The 16335-nt window shown below is 38.4% G+C and overlaps 1 protein-coding gene across 1 annotated transcript in view; it reads left to right on the top strand.

Annotated features, from left to right (window-relative positions):
- The window catches only part of TMEM181 (transmembrane protein 181), a 49549-nt gene that overhangs the window by 25279 nt on the left and 7935 nt on the right, over positions 1-16335 (top strand). The window contains exons 2-9 of the mRNA XM_009998557.1: positions 4408-4511; positions 8246-8301; positions 9563-9653; positions 10218-10336; positions 11203-11319; positions 13226-13306; positions 15318-15417; positions 16168-16298. Coding sequence (XP_009996859.1) covers positions 4408-4511; positions 8246-8301; positions 9563-9653; positions 10218-10336; positions 11203-11319; positions 13226-13306; positions 15318-15417; positions 16168-16298 — 799 coding nt within the window. The remainder of the gene's footprint in view (positions 1-4407; positions 4512-8245; positions 8302-9562; positions 9654-10217; positions 10337-11202; positions 11320-13225; positions 13307-15317; positions 15418-16167; positions 16299-16335) is intronic.

The raw sequence follows: 16335 nt of genomic DNA, 5'->3' as shown, positions 1-16335 counted from the left end.
TGTTTTCTTGGGTATATTTCTGCACGGACTGAGGCGCAGTCCTGAGGCGCAGTCTCGCTTCACTGTTCAGACTTGGATGAACAAACCAAACAAGGCACTGCCAGAAAAAGCCAAACCCACCCTGTGCACTCGAGCCGCTGGTCACAGTCAGGTTTAGCTGTCAGTTGTCAGGTCGCAGTACTAGGTAGTCCTGTTAGTTGTGTGCATCTTTTCCTGTCACCGTGTGCTGCCCCATCACCTGTTAACTATTTTGCAACGCAGCTGCAAGGAGAAGTTCAGGGTCTTCTGAGGGACGCTGAAAGAAGTGTCTTTAAACTGTGAGAAAGTGCAGTTTGTACAGACAGACCCTGAATTATAAACATCTGTAGCGTATAAAATCATTTAAATCAAAGTGGTTTGGATGGTTTTATTTGGGAATGAGCTTAAAATAGAAAAGAGCAGTTGGAAGCAGCAGCGTTGAGGCTAGTTTGTCAGAAAAACTGTGGTGTGTAAAAGTGAGTTATTGCTGGCTTTCATATCAGCTCTGTGCCACCTGCTGCTCAACCCCAGTTTTGTCACAGCCTCCCCACCCATAAAGCAAGACTCTTAAGTAAAAACGATGGTATAAAAGGCCCTCTTTTCTTGGTAATCTTCAGTAAAGACTGTGTTGTGCAGGCGTAAGAAGTGATTTGAAGATGAGGAATAGCCTGAGAAACATTTTGCTTAACCGTTTGAAACAAAACTTTACTCAGAGAGCAAGATTTAACCTGCCTTTATGTTTGACATATGAATGGCTGCTGAAAGATAGCAGTTGTTATGAGTGTGCATTCTCATAGTTCAGCCTATGACAGATGACATTAGTGCAGTTTTTACTGACTACTATTGGAGATGTCTAATATTTCTCTGTATCTCAGTGCTTTCTGCTCCTTTGCAGTTGTTTCTGACATATCCAATTTAATGGCAAAGCATTTAGTTTATGTCTGAGTTAGGATAAAATGCAGTACAGATGGCAGAAGTTGCCTGAGAAATGTGCAGACCCTTGGATGGCTGGTCTTGAGCTCCTTGGCTTGGATGGTTAAAGCATCTTCCATTGGTAAAGCAAAGCACAGTTCTTAACTGTATTTGAACAGGAGGTTCCAGAGTTAGGAACCTTTTTTTTTTTGCTTTTCCCATAAGTGCCTTTCAAACATTTCATTCTTTATTAGTCCTTTCAGATGTAAGACAGAAGCTGTTAGTGAGGGATCATCAACCTGCACTTATGTATATTCATAAATTTGATACAATCTTTTTCCGAAAGGCAGATGTTAAACAATGAATACATGGCAGGATTGATCTGCTTAGTGTGTTGGCTGGTGATAGGTGGAAATGAGACACTTAAACCACACAAGGAAAAATTATGTTATTGCAGCAAGGGGGCAATGAAGAATACATCATCTGATAGGAATGCTATAAATTGCTTTCATGATAAAGGTATTTAAGATTTGGCCAAACTCTTATATTTGCTCTTAAAGTAACTGTCCAGGTTTCCTTACTGACCTGTAAAGCAGCACATGCAGTCAGTAGCTTAAATGAAGCTTCAGGAGTACCAGTGTGAAAGGAGGGAAAACCCAGAGTGTGTCCCTATCCCCTCTGGTCTCTGCTCTTTAAGTGCCAACATGACTGTTATTAGGCAGGTGTAAACCTACCCATTTTGACTACTATGTGTTGCACCATGTGTAGTTGGGAGCAGTGTTGGAATAGAGGATGAGCCAGTGTCTGGAAGATGTTTCTTTGAAATCTTGCAAGTGCATCTCTGCTCTGGTGTATGAGTAAGCCGAGGTGATGATTGTCAGTAGCTGTAACACTGTGTTGGCTGGGTGGTGAACTGTGTTGTCTTTCCTGTAAGGACTGTGGAGATGAAGCTGCTTTTCATGTTCACATTTTGAAATGTCTATAGAAACTTTGAAATTAGGAAGATTTTAAAAAGAACTGAGAATATGTATAGCATGTGAGAAGTTGTCAGACTGTCACTGTTAAGTGGATGCCCAGATCTAAGCTATTAAAAACAGCACAAGCATCTGTGATACTTTCCAGCATATATAAGATACTCTTCCAGTCATCAGCTATTCTCAACTCACAGACTTTACCATTCAGACCTGGTTTCTGTGCACTGAGTGATCCTAAGTGTGTGTTCTTACATGAAGTGTTTGGTATCCACATGAACCCATATATATATCCACACATATATCTACATGAACCCATAGTATAAGCGTATCAAAATTTTGTATACTTTTGTTATACTCAAGGATTTGCTTGTTGAGATGAGTATTTTGGTATCTCAAGATAACATCCCATATATTGGTATTCTTAGGCAAACAAGGAATACCAGGTCATCTGTGGAACTGAAAGAGCCCTTGGAACAGATAAGAAAATGCACCTTAGTCAGTTAATTTTAGTACTAGTACAGATGGCATAGCTTTAAAGTGGTTTAAGTGCATGAAGGGTGACGTGTTAAGACATTGATTACAGGAACTGTAGCTATAGCCCTGCAAAAGTTGTGCAGACAAGTTCTGGTTTGAAATGCCTCTTTTAACTGGCATTTTTCAAAGTCAACTTAAAATCCTATTTGTCTATGAGACTTCTGTGTGATGATGAGAAGCTCAGCATGAGCTGGCTATGTGCATTTGCAGTCCAGAAAGCCAGCCATATTCTGGGCTGCATCGAAAGAAGTGTGCTCAAGGGAGGTGATTCTCCCCCTCTACTCTGCTCTCATGACACCCCACCTGGAGAACTGTGTACAGCTCTGGAGCCCCCAGCACAGGAAGAACGTGAAGCTGTTGCAGCAAGTCCAGAGAAGGGCCACAAAAATGATCAGAGGGCTGGAGAACCTCTGCTATGAAGACAGGCTGGGAGAGTTGGGGCTGTTCAGCCTGGAGAACAAAAGGCTCTGGGGAGACCTCATAGCAGCCTTCCAGTACCTGAAGGGGCTACAGGAAAGCTGGGGAGGGGCTTTTGACAAGGGCTTGCAGTGATAGGACAAGGAGGAATGGTTTCAAACTGAAATGGGGATTAGATAGCAGGAAGAAATTTTTTAGTGTGAGGGTGGTAAGACACTGGAACAAGTTGCCTAGGGAGGCTGTGGATTTCCCAACCCTGGAAGTGTTCAGGGCCAGGTTGGATGGGGCTTTGAGCAACCTGGTCTAGTGGAGGTGTCCCTGCTCATGGCAGGGAGTTGAGAACTAGATGATCTTTAAGGTCCCTTCCAACCCAAACCTTTTTATTATTCTGTGATCTTTAGCTGATTTGTTCCTGTTAATAATTGTGACAGTCATGTACGACTTAAGTCGTTTTTTTTCACCTGTACAGTCATCACTTTGGACTTAGAATGTTGCAGGATTTTTGCTCTGCATAGTGATGTGTGGCAAGCCAAGTTACACTGTGTTTGCAGGTGCTGTGCCCAGAGTCGTGTACAGCCAGTGTGTGCACACCCCTAACATCTGCACTTGCTTGCAGTTCTCATTACTTCTGTGGGTTTTTCCTACCTTCCCCACCTCCTTTGCGAGTTAAATGAAAATTTAGGTCTTTCAAACTTTGCAGTAAATGAATAATTATTTAGTAGTGCCTCACTTGGAGAGAATGCGGTGATTCTTAAATAAAATAGAAGTTCTTACTAAGTTATTTTACTGGTTTAAAGTGAATTGTTTGCCTTGTTTTTAAGGGCTGCCTGGCATGGAGGCATGGGGTACCTGGTCCTAAAATTTAGGTGGCTTATGAAAAGGGTTCCACCACCTTTTCTGCATTTCTTCATTCATATGGTGAGGCAGTAAGAGCACCATTCAGCTGCTGAAAAGTAGTTTTATTCCAAGCTGAAAGGGAGCACTGTCATCAACGTCTTTCAATTCTTTCCATGCTGGTGCTCCTACAACTTTATTGGAAAATGTCACAACCAACACCACCCCCCACATCCTACAGCATTCCCCTATAAACTTCACAGCTTTCTATGATCATACCTACTGAAACAGCAGTAGAAAATTAACTAGATTGTGGCTCAGTTGTGGCATGACTGAAAACAAAATGTTGTCTGTCTTTTGAAACATGGTGCGTTTGTCCTTTTTTGAACTGTGCATTTAACAGAAAGGAGGACAGAGCAGAGATATGTTATGTAGGATTAATTCTTTGATCTTACTTCCTTTAAGCTGACAGAAGTGGAAGTTACCTGCTTCCAAGAGAATGCAATTGGTCTTTTCAGTACTTTCTCCCCCCAGTTTAGTCTTTAATGTTATTCTTGCTCTCTAAAGCAGCATTAGTATATTATTTTTTACTTAGTGTTACATGTTACCTCAGAGCTTGGTTTAGTTTTTTTTGCAGAGGAATGAATGGGATCTGTTCCCCCACTGCCTTAGAAATATGACCAACAGCTAATTCTGCTCTTTCTTTTGCTTCCTGTAGGTTGGCACCGATGCGATTATATACACTGTCCAAACGGCATTTTGTTCTGGTCTTTGTAGTATTCTTTGTTTGTTTTGGTCTGACAGTCTTCATAGGAATAGCAGGTAAGGATTTTGTCTTTTTAAAAGATTACAGTTCTTGTATGCTTTGTCTAAACCTCTTGGTATTTACAGATACATTTAAATGCTAATGCGCTTACTGCCCCTGAGATGTCTGAGGAAGCATTAATTTGACAGGGAGAGGGGAATATTTCTTCCATCTCATTTTTTCATAGGAATGCTGCCTACACAGATTTGGTATTTGCAACTGCAAATGCTTTATTGAGAAAACAAAGTATTTTACTGAGTCAGTAAAGTAAAACAAAACCGGCTTCATTGTAAAATTTTTCAGCAGACTGCTACATTAATTTTCTTATTTTTATTTCAGTCTGTAAAATGGTGGTGCTAATACTTGATTTTCTGTGAGGAAAGTGTTAACTGTAAAGCCTTCTAAATGTTTGGGTGATAAATGCCACAAAAATATAAAATCTTTTAATGTAAAAATACGAACTTCTGCTGTTGAACATATATGAGCTTTGGTCTCTGATTTCAAATACCTTTGTGGGAGTCATGAAGTGATCTAGGAGGCTAAGCACTTAGTGCCTGGATTTTTACCCTGGAGATCAGAGAGATTTGCAGAAGTCTGGTCAAAGAAGATGCAGAGTGTCATGTGGCAGATGGAAAGCATGGGAGTTCTGTTTATTTAAAGCTTTTCAGAGAGCTTTTCCAGGTCTAAAATGTACTTGTGAAGGCAGTCGGCATTAGCTGACAGCTAATACTCTGCTGTTAGTGTAGCCTTGTCGACACAGAAGTCAAGTGACAGGGAGAGAGGAAGGGAGGGCTTGTTCTCATTAAGCAACCAACCCCCATGTACGACTTATTTCCATGTCACCCAGCATGTTCTGTGCCACTCACCAACACCTCTTGACGTGTCTGTAGGGTTGTCTCTACGTCTGCCCTGCCCTTCACTTCCTTTGGAATGAGATGGGTTGCCTGGGACTCATCTGCTTTTGTCTGCCTTGGAAAGAAAAGGGGGTTAATTTGAGGCAGCTGTTGGGCTTTGTGTGCCCATCTGTGCTTGTAGCCAGTACATTCTTTATAATAGGATTAAATAATAAAATTTCTATGTGAAATAAAACCTTCTCTTCTGCTGTTTGATATATTGTAGCAGCTTAAGGTCCAAACAGACTACTGATATTCTTGTGTCTTGCCTAAAAGTGCTGAAGGGCATTATTTGGCCACTAAAATACCATATAAATACATTAACAAAAATACATTTAATATGAATAATAAAAGAAAAAACAGCAACCTTGAATTACTGAATGTAGTGCTATTTGGCTTATAAAGTGAACCACATTTTAGATGTGTATTTATACTGCCCAGCTGCAGTAAAGGCAAGAAAGTTGCTTTACATAAGTCTAGGCAAAAAGCAGGACTCCTGGGAAAAAATATGGAGCATTTAATTCTTAGTCGGTAGCAGATCCTGAAAGAGAGCTGTGTTGGTGTGTTGTGTTGTGTCTGCGTGCAGGGTTATCTGATCATGTGGTTGCCTTTGGTACAGGTGACTTGGCTATTGTAAGAAAGGCCTGGTCTTATATACCCTGCTGAGGTCCTAGGACTTGCCCTGATTCCCTTCAGGAACTGGCAAGGCTGTGGGATTCTTGTTCTTGTAAGATTGGTTTGCTGGGTAGTTTGTTAACTACGTGTGAACACAGTTCATTATGCTAACTTAATTATTTTTAAAAGAGTGCTGTTTACCTTGGGAGGAGACCTACTGAACACTTAATGTGATGTTTTGTTGACAGCTCCTTGCTTCCTGTGAATAGAGGGAGGAGCACTAGTAGTATAGTGCTCCCTCATTAAAGGGTGCCCTTAGAGCAAAACTCACCAAACCCACTAAGTAATTGAAAAAATGGGAGATACATCCGTATTTTCTGTGCTACTTCAATATGCCACTGGAAAGTCTAGCAGAAGGCTTGCTTCTCATCTGAGAAGACAGTTTAGTCTGACATGGCTGTTGCTCTTCCATTCTTGTAATGTGAGACAGATGCAGATCAGGTTTGTTGTTTTTTTTCCAAGCTACACTCAATTTCTTTCCCTTTTCCCTGTGGGTGTTATCTTTGGGGTGAGACAAGTGCCAAGATGCAAAGCTTATTTTCAGTACCTGTGCAGTTTTCCTATTCACCACCTTAAGGTAGTTCTTTGCTTTCAGATGTGAGTCCCTTAACTGAGCAATACTGAAAGAAAAACAGTAAAAATGTAATTAAATCACCATTTAAAAATAATATAATAATGGCATAATTTTGGTCAGTTGCTTTAAAAAGCTTTAATATGTTGCTTGCTAGAGGAGGAGCAGTTATAGCCGCAGAACCTCACTATATTTTTGGTTGCTTCTTTTAAAAACTGGAGCTATGATCTCTCTGCCCTAATATTGGTTCTTATCTTCTGGTTGAAAAAAAAGCCTTTTAGAAAGGCTCATTCCATTTTTTTAATACTTAATTACTGAAATATGATGAGTTATCAACAGTGAGTACTTACTGGAACTGAATTATGCTTTTCCGAACAGTTAGATATTAGGAATTTTTTACCATAAGGGTAGTTAAGTACTGGAACAAGTTGCTCAGGCGATTTGTTCCTCAAGGTGTTCAAACTTGAATGGACATGGCCCTGAGCAACCTGATATAATTAAAAAAGAGGGTGGACTAGATGGCCTCTGGAGGTCTCTTCTAACATAAATTATGATTTTATTGCTTCTTATTTTCTGAATATAGAACTATACATAGGGTATGAGTGCATGGATGCGGTTGATCAGTACCCATAAAGTGTGTGTGCGTCTCCAGAATGATTGGAGGAACGGTTGAAAATGGCATTAAAAGTCTGGTCCTGAGCTGAATATCTCCCACTGCAAGTGGGCATGAAACTACAGTAATTAAATGGGTTGTCTGTTTTAGGATAAATTCTTTATAGAACTTTTATGCAGTTATGTTTATTTATGCGATGATATACGTAATGTATTATATATTATAGCCCAGTATTTCTGTAGAAAAGGAGGGGCCCAATTTGAGTAGACTGAGAACTGTTCCTAAACAAATGTGTGTGTATCTTGGCTTGAACTATGATGAAAATCCAGCAGAAGCAAGAAAGTCCTGTTGTGATTGTACAAGCAAGAGTATGTACATGAAAAGGCATTAGCATCATGCACTCAAATACAATGGGATGTGTTTGCCCTGGTGCCTGAGCCTTGAGTGCAATGCATTATGGATGCTATGCTCTATATAAATTGTGTGATGCTTGCAGTTTGGCAATAGAAACTTTATAGTGCAATTATATACACTCTTTTCTTCGGTTTTTTTTTGCAGCCATTGTTGAGCTTGAAGTTGCTGTAACAGCAGAGCCACTAGTGCTTAGCTGCCTTTTTCTGTAGCTGAGTACTTTTGTGACTGCAGCCTACAGCTTAGCTTGGAAAAAACACCATGTGGTTTGTTGTAGTAGTTTAGAGAGCACATGCAGGGCTTCTGCTATGGAGTTCTTGATTTAATTTACTTCCTGCTTAATCATGCCTAGACATACAATGGCAGAGAGGCCTAAGAAGAAACATTTAGGCCAAGTTGATTAATGATATTGAAATATCTAAGTGGTTTACCCTTCAGTTTAAATATCTAAAAAGTGGGATACTATCCACCTGCTTTGCAGGGAAGTATTTTGTACAGTCTTTTGAAATCCTATACTTACATTATTACTTATCAGTAATACACATACTTCAATATTATTTTATTTCTTCCTTCTTATATATTGTGTAGGTCCCAATGTAATTGAAACTTCTGTAGCAAGAACTGACTTGAATAACAGCCTAAAGGTAAGAGTTAATTAATATCACTGGACTACATTAATGGATTTATTTGATGTCAGTAATGTTAAACATTCCCCTCCTTCCCCCATATTATTTTTGGTAGTTAGATTTTTACTGGAAAATTTCTTGGCCACGTGGTGCTTTCCAGCTTGAAATTGAACATGCAGCATTGTCCCACCAAGGTGTTATTTCATGAGTGGCCCACCAGCAATTCCCAGTCTCTAATTTTTGTGAGCTGATAAGACAGAGAACTCTGTGATGTTTCTGCACAGTAATTTCTGATAAAGTAGCACCTGAGTGTTGACAGGATTCCCTAGTGAGTTCATATTGGATATTCCGGTAGGGGGTCCAGAAACTGAAAACATGAACTGAAAACCAGTTCTTTCATGAGGCACTAATGATAGCCTTCTTGTGATCTTCCCTGTTATCAGCTGGGAAGGAATACTTTTTCTTGTTAATTGTTCACTGTCACATGACCAAGACATGGGATTTGGCTTCCTAACATGATGAACCTTCACATTCTTTTTCTTGAAGACTTTCATATTTTGGTTCTCAGTTCTTGCATTTTTATTTCCATCTACATCTTTGTTGTCAGCCTTCTATCTAAAGTAATTTTGGTGATAGTGCCAAAAAGGTTTTGATTTTTTAAAGTAAATTTTCTTTAAATACACTGGAACATTTTTTTTTTTTTGGTCTGTTAGTCATTTTTATATGTTTGGATTGATACTGTATTATGAGTGGATTTTTTTTTTTTTTTAAAGACATTTTCTAATATCAAATAGGAAGAGTCTTTCCTGCCTGTAGATTTTAGCTGTCAATTATATCTTCCATGTATTGGAAATGAATGTAAGATTTTTAGAAGACCCAGTGGGCAAATAGTTTTTGTTTCTGTAATGATAATTGAACAGGTTTAAAAATGGCAGGTGAGGGATCACAAATCTGAAATGACTTCTTATTTTCAAGCTAGGTCTCAGGGTTTTGTTTTTCATATCTGAACTTCTTTGTTTTATAGCTGCTGCTTTTATGTGCCTTAAGTACTTATACCTTTCCTTACTTCAGTGTTGGGCAAAATACATGTGCTGTTAAAGCTCCTTCTCTGGAAGACTTATATTTGATCTGCTTATCATGCTATCCACAGAGTAGCACGTACTACAGCTATTTCCAAAAATATTGTCACAAACAGAATTAACATGCCTTTCATTGTTGTGACTACAGACAGAATATAAAAGAAAAACAGCTGCTGCTAACCTTGTGGGTTTTTTTACAGCTGAAGCCATTTAATCTAAGTTCACCACCACTCTCAACTTACAATCAGCAGCTCTGGCTGACCTGTGTGGTCGAGTTGGATCAGCACGATGGTGAGAATCTTACCTAATTCTCAGGAAACTTCTATAGCAACCTGTATGTTGCATTGTTGATTTAATCTGTCACATGCATGGTCCTGTTGCTTTCTGGCTCTGGTTGGTGGGTTTTCCCTCAGATACGGTTTCTCCCCCTCTGCCCTCAGTAAAGACATGGACAGCACAGATCTTGAGAACTGGAAGCAACAGGTATATGGGAGAAACTGCTTGTTATTTCTGTGAAAGCAGTAGTATCCAGAGAATCTGTGTCTCACAGAGTCCTTCATTTTGGGGGGGAAATTAATTTTTCAATAAAACTTCCCTGTAAATATATAAGAGGTACTATATTAGTAGCTGTTCATCTGTCAAGATCCAGTACAGGATGTTTGTGGCTGCCCAGGTATATTAATAAACAGTTTTGTGGTTTTCCATTTATATACTGGCCCATACTCCAGTAAAGTATAACTGAATAACTCTGAGTAATATTTGGATAATATATGTGTGTTAAACTATATTTGGAATTGTATTTGAGATTCCATTGCTGCCTGTAGCAATAGCTTGATTTTTCTCTTTTAATTACAGTATCCCTCAAAAAGAACGTTACTATGACAGTCAAAGTACTTGGAGTGGTGAAGGATGGAAGCACCCCATATGTTAATAATCAGGTTCACAATCGGACAAGATTACTCAGTTGTGCACAAGTATGTTCCTGCTTAAACAAAACTCTGATGCAGTAGACTTTCTTTGAATCTAGTTTTGTGCAGGTTGCATTAAATTGCAAATGAGAATAATATATCTATGTTAAGTGTGTCTCAGGCAAGACACTGGAGTATAGTTTTATTTATAATTGCAACCTAGCTAATAATGCTGAGCAAGGTACCTACTTATTAATCTTTTTCTATTTACTTCTATGGCTTGTGTCTGTTACCCTTTAAAGAACCCTCTTACTTGTTGAACTAGCTCTCTGCCATCAAAGCACTGTGTCCTGGTTAGTCACCTAAACAGATACTGAGGAAAGGAATATTGTAGTAGAAGACAGGATATAGTGCTCCAGAGGAGAGAAAACTCCCCTCTGACACCCAGCTGAGAGTCTGGGTGAAATCAGCTGGCATCTGTGTTCTGAAACCAAATTTCTTGCCACCTGCCTATAAATGTTTAAGGTTTTGAGTTTCTAGTATAATTTCTCACTGAAATGTTTAAGCTGAGACACATCTGAAACAACTTCTCCAGATTCAAGTCCTTTAGGAAGGGCATAGCTAAAGTTTTGACAGAGCTACTGAGATTCTTCCTGGTGCTGGTGCTGCAAGGAGTTGCTTTCACCAGCTTACGTGAAAATCCAGCCTTGTTTATTAGTTCAACCTTTGATTCTCCTAACTGACTTTATCAGTTTCTTCTGCTTTGACTGATATCTGTGGGTCTTGTTTGAGTTTTATTCTGACTCATCAAGATTGGTAAGGCATATAATATCAGTATCAATTAGAAACAAATTCTCCAACCTCTACTAACTGTGTATTCTGTAATAAATTGAAGGCTCTTACATACTATTCTTCACTGTATGTGTTCACAGAAATGCAGTGAAATCATTGTTGCTCACCTTGGCTACCTGAACTACACTCAGTACAACATATTTGTTAGCTTTGAAGATCGAAACAAGTTAACAGACATTCAGAATATTACTTTCACAGTAAGTATAAAATTTTCTACTAGCAAAAGAAATCTCTTTAATTACTGATGCTGCAGAAGTCTGCTTTTACTGTAATAAAAAAGTTCCCTCGTTTTTGAAGATAAAGGTGCATCATAATTAATTTTTCTATCACTACTAATGTCAGAATTACTACAACATTCACTGTTAATAAGGGTCTAGACCCATTTTTTTTAACTCTGTAAGGAAAGGTTTATCTTTCAGACCTGCTGTTGCTCTTTTCTGGAACAAGTAAGTTTAGTCCAATTCCTGGGAAATATTTTTAGCAGAAGGCAAGCTAGACTAGTACATCCAGTTTTCTACATTTGCTTGTAGGGATGTTGCCTCTCTAAAGCATGATTTTTTTCCACCTTTCCAGGCAGGAGGTGTATCTGAATTAGTGTGATTTTTCCAGACTTGACAAAAGTGTGGGCTAGAGAGATTAAACAAAATTAAAAAAAATAATATTTTTTTTTTACTGTCCATATGAGGAAGAGAAAAATGTTTATTCAGATAAATTAAGCAGACTAATACAATAATGCTTAGTGAAATAACTAACTCGGTTCGTTGTTCTAAAGATTGCTTACAAAAGAGTTACATCATCAGTGTGTGCTGATTTGCTCCAGAAAAATTTAGAAACATTTGCATTGGGAGAAAATGGAACTAAACCAAATCTGTACTACAGGTTACTACGGTACATTCTACCCCTGTGCAGCATTTGGTATGTCAGAGCTGGTGTCAAGCAAAAATCTTACTGTAAATCATATACTAAATGTACTTCCTGAATATTATTATTTGTAATATTCTAGTGTATAAAGCACATAATTAAAAATAAGCTCTAAGGGGAAAAAAAAGCCAAAGTCAGAAACTCTTGGCTTAGTTCCAGATTTCAAACAGGAAGAGCTACTGGAGCATTTATAATGTACAGTTTAGTATCTTGCTTTGTAGGCTGCCTTCAAGGTAGACTTGTGTGCAAAACCAAAAAAGCCAAAGCCTTGCTTTTCCCTGCAACAAAATTTGCCATTTTATTTCTTTATTACAACAGTTTATGGTGATCTCAGTTGAAATTATAGACAGCTTTTTATATGATGTGATTCTTCACTTATAATTTTCACTTTCCATTTATGGTTTAAAACAACACGACAGAGGCTGACAGCTCTAATACATTGAAGGGTGTAAAGCTTCTTGCTTAGATGGGCAGAGCGTATGTTATACCAGGGATTTTACATTTCAAAAGTGACCTGAACTGAGAAGCATGCCAGGTGTGAGATAAATTGTCAACAGAGCAGAGTTCATGCAAACTGACACATTGTAATTAATATTTGTGCGCTAATAATTAAAGGATTAGAAGGAGCCTTTCCTCCTTAACTTACAGAAACGTTATTTATTTTTGGTTATCTCATTTATTCTTCCCTTATTTCATTTTATTTTTTAACTTTTGAAGCAAGAGAATAAGCTTTAAGAAAACTAACCCATGACAGGAAACATGACTGTACATTATCAGCCTCTTCATAATCAATTTATGAATCTGAACTTGGTAATAAAGAAGAACATACAGGATTTACGAAATTATTTGTATTAAAACTTTGAATGAAAGTACAATTGAAGTACATGAAGAGTATCCTTTTTGTGCTGAGAAGCACTTTAACATAAGACAGCACAGTGAGTATGTTACAAAGTGGCAGGGCAGAAGAGATGCAAGGATGTTAGGTTATCTTTTCTTCAGGAAGTCTTATGGGTATGAATTTGTCTTTGTCTTTCCATGGCGACATGGTGGCATTTAGTTACACCTATACATTTGAAAAGCCAGATAACTTTACAGTATCTACAGAAAGTGCTACTTATTGGTGTCTTGTGTACCCCATCAAAACATTGTTCACTGGGCTATTTTCCTTCTGTTTCCTTGTAGTGGAAGACCTACAATCCAGCTTTTTCACAAGTGGAAATATGGTTCCGATTTGTCTTTGTAGTTCTTACTTTTATGGTCACGGTAAGATTTTGTTTCAGTTTTTCTGGAGTATGTTATATAGGCAGCTGATAACACTGCTCTGTAGTGCTGTGTTTAGTAACTTAATCCTGAGCAGTAGAGATATCACTGAATGTGTGTAGAAAATGTTTCTAAAATACTGATGAAGTTGCTGCTTTTATGTTTTTACAAGTAGTATTGAAGGGAAATTAAGAAAATAAGATGAGAAAACTTGTTCTTCCAAATGCTGTTTTTGAATTGAACAGAAAGGAAATTATGATTAGATGCTGGGAAAAAAAAAAATATTGTAATGCAAGGCTCAGACATTGCAGTAGGATGTCCAAAGTGTGGGCTTACCAGCTTGGAAAATAAGCAAAACTCAGTTGAGTGTGACTTTGATCTAACTTAAAAATCATTGCAGCCTTGGGTGTGGGGATGGACCAGATGACCTGCAGACAACCTAAATTATACTATGATTTAGATTATTTTTCCCCTCCAACCTGTTTTGGCCCCTAGAAAAGCAGTGTTTGGGAAAAAAACCCCCACAACATAAAATGTAAGATGCAGAATTTTCAGAGTGAGGACACTGTATTGAACAAAGGACAAGTAAGGACAAAGCATTGAACACTTGCATAGTGTTTTCCTTACATAGATGATGCAACTGAGAAGGTAACTGTGAATGTGATGTGGAATCTGCTTTTTAAAAGTTAGTTTAAGTGGAAGTTGTTGGTAGTGTGTGACCAGTTATTAGGCAACATTTTTTTCACACATTGTTGATTTGTGCAGCACAAGCTGGTTTCCTTCTCAATTTGCTTGAGAGCTTAATAAATTTGCATTGGGGTAAGCCAGCAAAAAAAAATAAAAAGTACAGAGGAAGATAATGAAGCTAGTGAAGGGCCTAGAGAATAAATCTTATGCTTGAAGGAGCTGGGAATGTTTAGTTTGAGGAAGAGGAGGCTGAGAGGAGACCTTATCAGTCTCTACAACTACCTGAAAGGTCACTGTAGAGAGGTTGGTGCTGGTCTCTTGTCACAGGTAATTGGCGACAGAACGAGAGGGAATGGCTTCAAGCTGCAACAGGGCAGCGTTAGACTAGACATCAAGAAAAAATTTTTCACAGAAAGAGTGGATAGGCACTGGAATAGGCTGCCCAGAGAGGTGGTTGAGTCACCATCCCTGAGTGTGTTTAAGGGTCGTTTGGATGAGATGTTGGTTAATATGGTTTATGGGAGAACTTTGTAGAGTAGGGATGATGGTTGGACTCTGTGATCCCAAGGGTCTTTTTAAGTGGAAGTTGTTGGTAGTGTGTGACCAGTTATTAGGCAACATTTTTTTCACACATTGTTGATTTGTGCAGCACAAGCTGGTTTCCTTCTCAATTTGCTTGAGAGCTTAATAAATTTGCATTGGGGTAAGCCAGCAAAAAAAAATAAAAAGTACAGAGGAAGATAATGAAGCTAGTGAAGGGCCTAGAGAATAAATCTTATACTTGAAGGAGCTGGGAATGTTTAGTTTGAGGAAGAGGAGGCTGAGAGGAGACCTCATCAGTCTCTGCAACTACCTGAAAGGTCACTGTAGAGAGGTTGGTGCTGGTCTCTTGTCACAGGTAATTGGCGACAGAACGAGAGGGAATGGCTTCAAGCTGCAACAGGGCAGCGGTAGACTAGACATCAAGAAAAAATTTTTCACAGAAAGAGTGGATAGGCACTGGAATAGGCTGCCCAGAGAGGTGGTTGAGTCACCATCCCTGAGTGTGTTTAAGGGTCGTTTGGATGAGATGTTGGTTAATATGGTTTATGGGAGAACTTTGTAGAGTAGGGATGATGGTTGGACTCTGTGATCCCAAGGGTCTTTTCCAACCTGAATAGTTCTATGATTCTGTGAAGCAGAAGTAGAAGCTTGGAGATGTGGCTCCTGTTTTCTTAGTGGCAAAGACCTTGCAAAGTAGCATTTGCAATGTGTTGTGTTATCTCTTTACTCTGCTAAAATGTTAAGGCTGAATTACTTCCTTCAAATTTTTGTTGTTATTTTATAGTGTCTGTTTGCACATTCCCTGCGGAAATTCTCCATGAGAGACTGGGGTATTGAACAGAAATGGATGTCCACCCTCCTTCCCCTGCTGCTACTTTACAATGGTACTTGTATCATGGAAATTTTAGAAAAGCTCCTTTTAAACAAAAAAAGAAAAAATAAAAGTGAAAGAGAAGGCAAAATTAAATATGACCTTGAACTTAAAAGCAGCTGTTTAAAAGGCTTTAGAAAACTCTTTTTAAAAAAAAACAACAACCTTTTAAAAGTGTATCAAATTCAAGAACATAAGGAGTAGGTGGATTTAATTTTTTCCAGTCATGTGAATGTCAGCTTTATTTCTTTAAAGGTTTAAGTAGAGTAAGTAACTGCAACCATACTGAACCTCTCAGCAACGTATAAATAAATGCAATTGCTGCGTTTGTCTGCTGAGGCTTCTTCATTTTTCAGATACTCACACTTTTGTTAAAAATGGCGGCTATTTTAGTTGAATAAACCACAACATAATCTAGTGCTCTCTAGCAGTACCAAAAGAATATTCAGCTTTTAGTCATTCTGTGATAATTTTTTAGATCATCACCAAGAACAGTGGTTTAATAGAAAGTCTAATAAAACCTGAAATCTTCTAGAAGTGTTGGTGACCATTTCAGATTATTTCTAAAGCACAGAGGATTGCTGCTGGAAGCACCATTTTCTTTGTAAATTAAGATACAGCAAACTTCAATTCCATTTACTGATGTAATTTGAAAAATCCAGAGGTTTTCATTCCTCTGAAATACATTCTGCTTTTACTTTTCATTATGGAAAAGATTGTGCTTTTTCCCCGAGTTTAACCTTTTTTTCTTACTTTTTTCTAGATCCATTTTTCCCCCTTTCCTTTCTGGTGAACAGCTGGTTTCCTGGAATGCTGGATGATCTATTCCAGTCACTGTTTCTGTGTGCACTCTTGTTATTCTGGCTTTGTGTCTACCATGGTATAAGAGTACAGGTGAGGGTGCAACATTATCTGCTACTTACTGAGAAGA

The sequence above is a fragment of the Chaetura pelagica genome, unplaced genomic scaffold (genome assembly GCF_000747805.2).
Source record: "Chaetura pelagica isolate M959 unplaced genomic scaffold, ChaPel_1.0 scaffold455, whole genome shotgun sequence".
Lineage (NCBI taxonomy): Eukaryota > Metazoa > Chordata > Aves > Apodiformes > Apodidae > Chaetura > Chaetura pelagica.
This window is presented reverse-complemented; position numbering and strand designations above follow the sequence as displayed.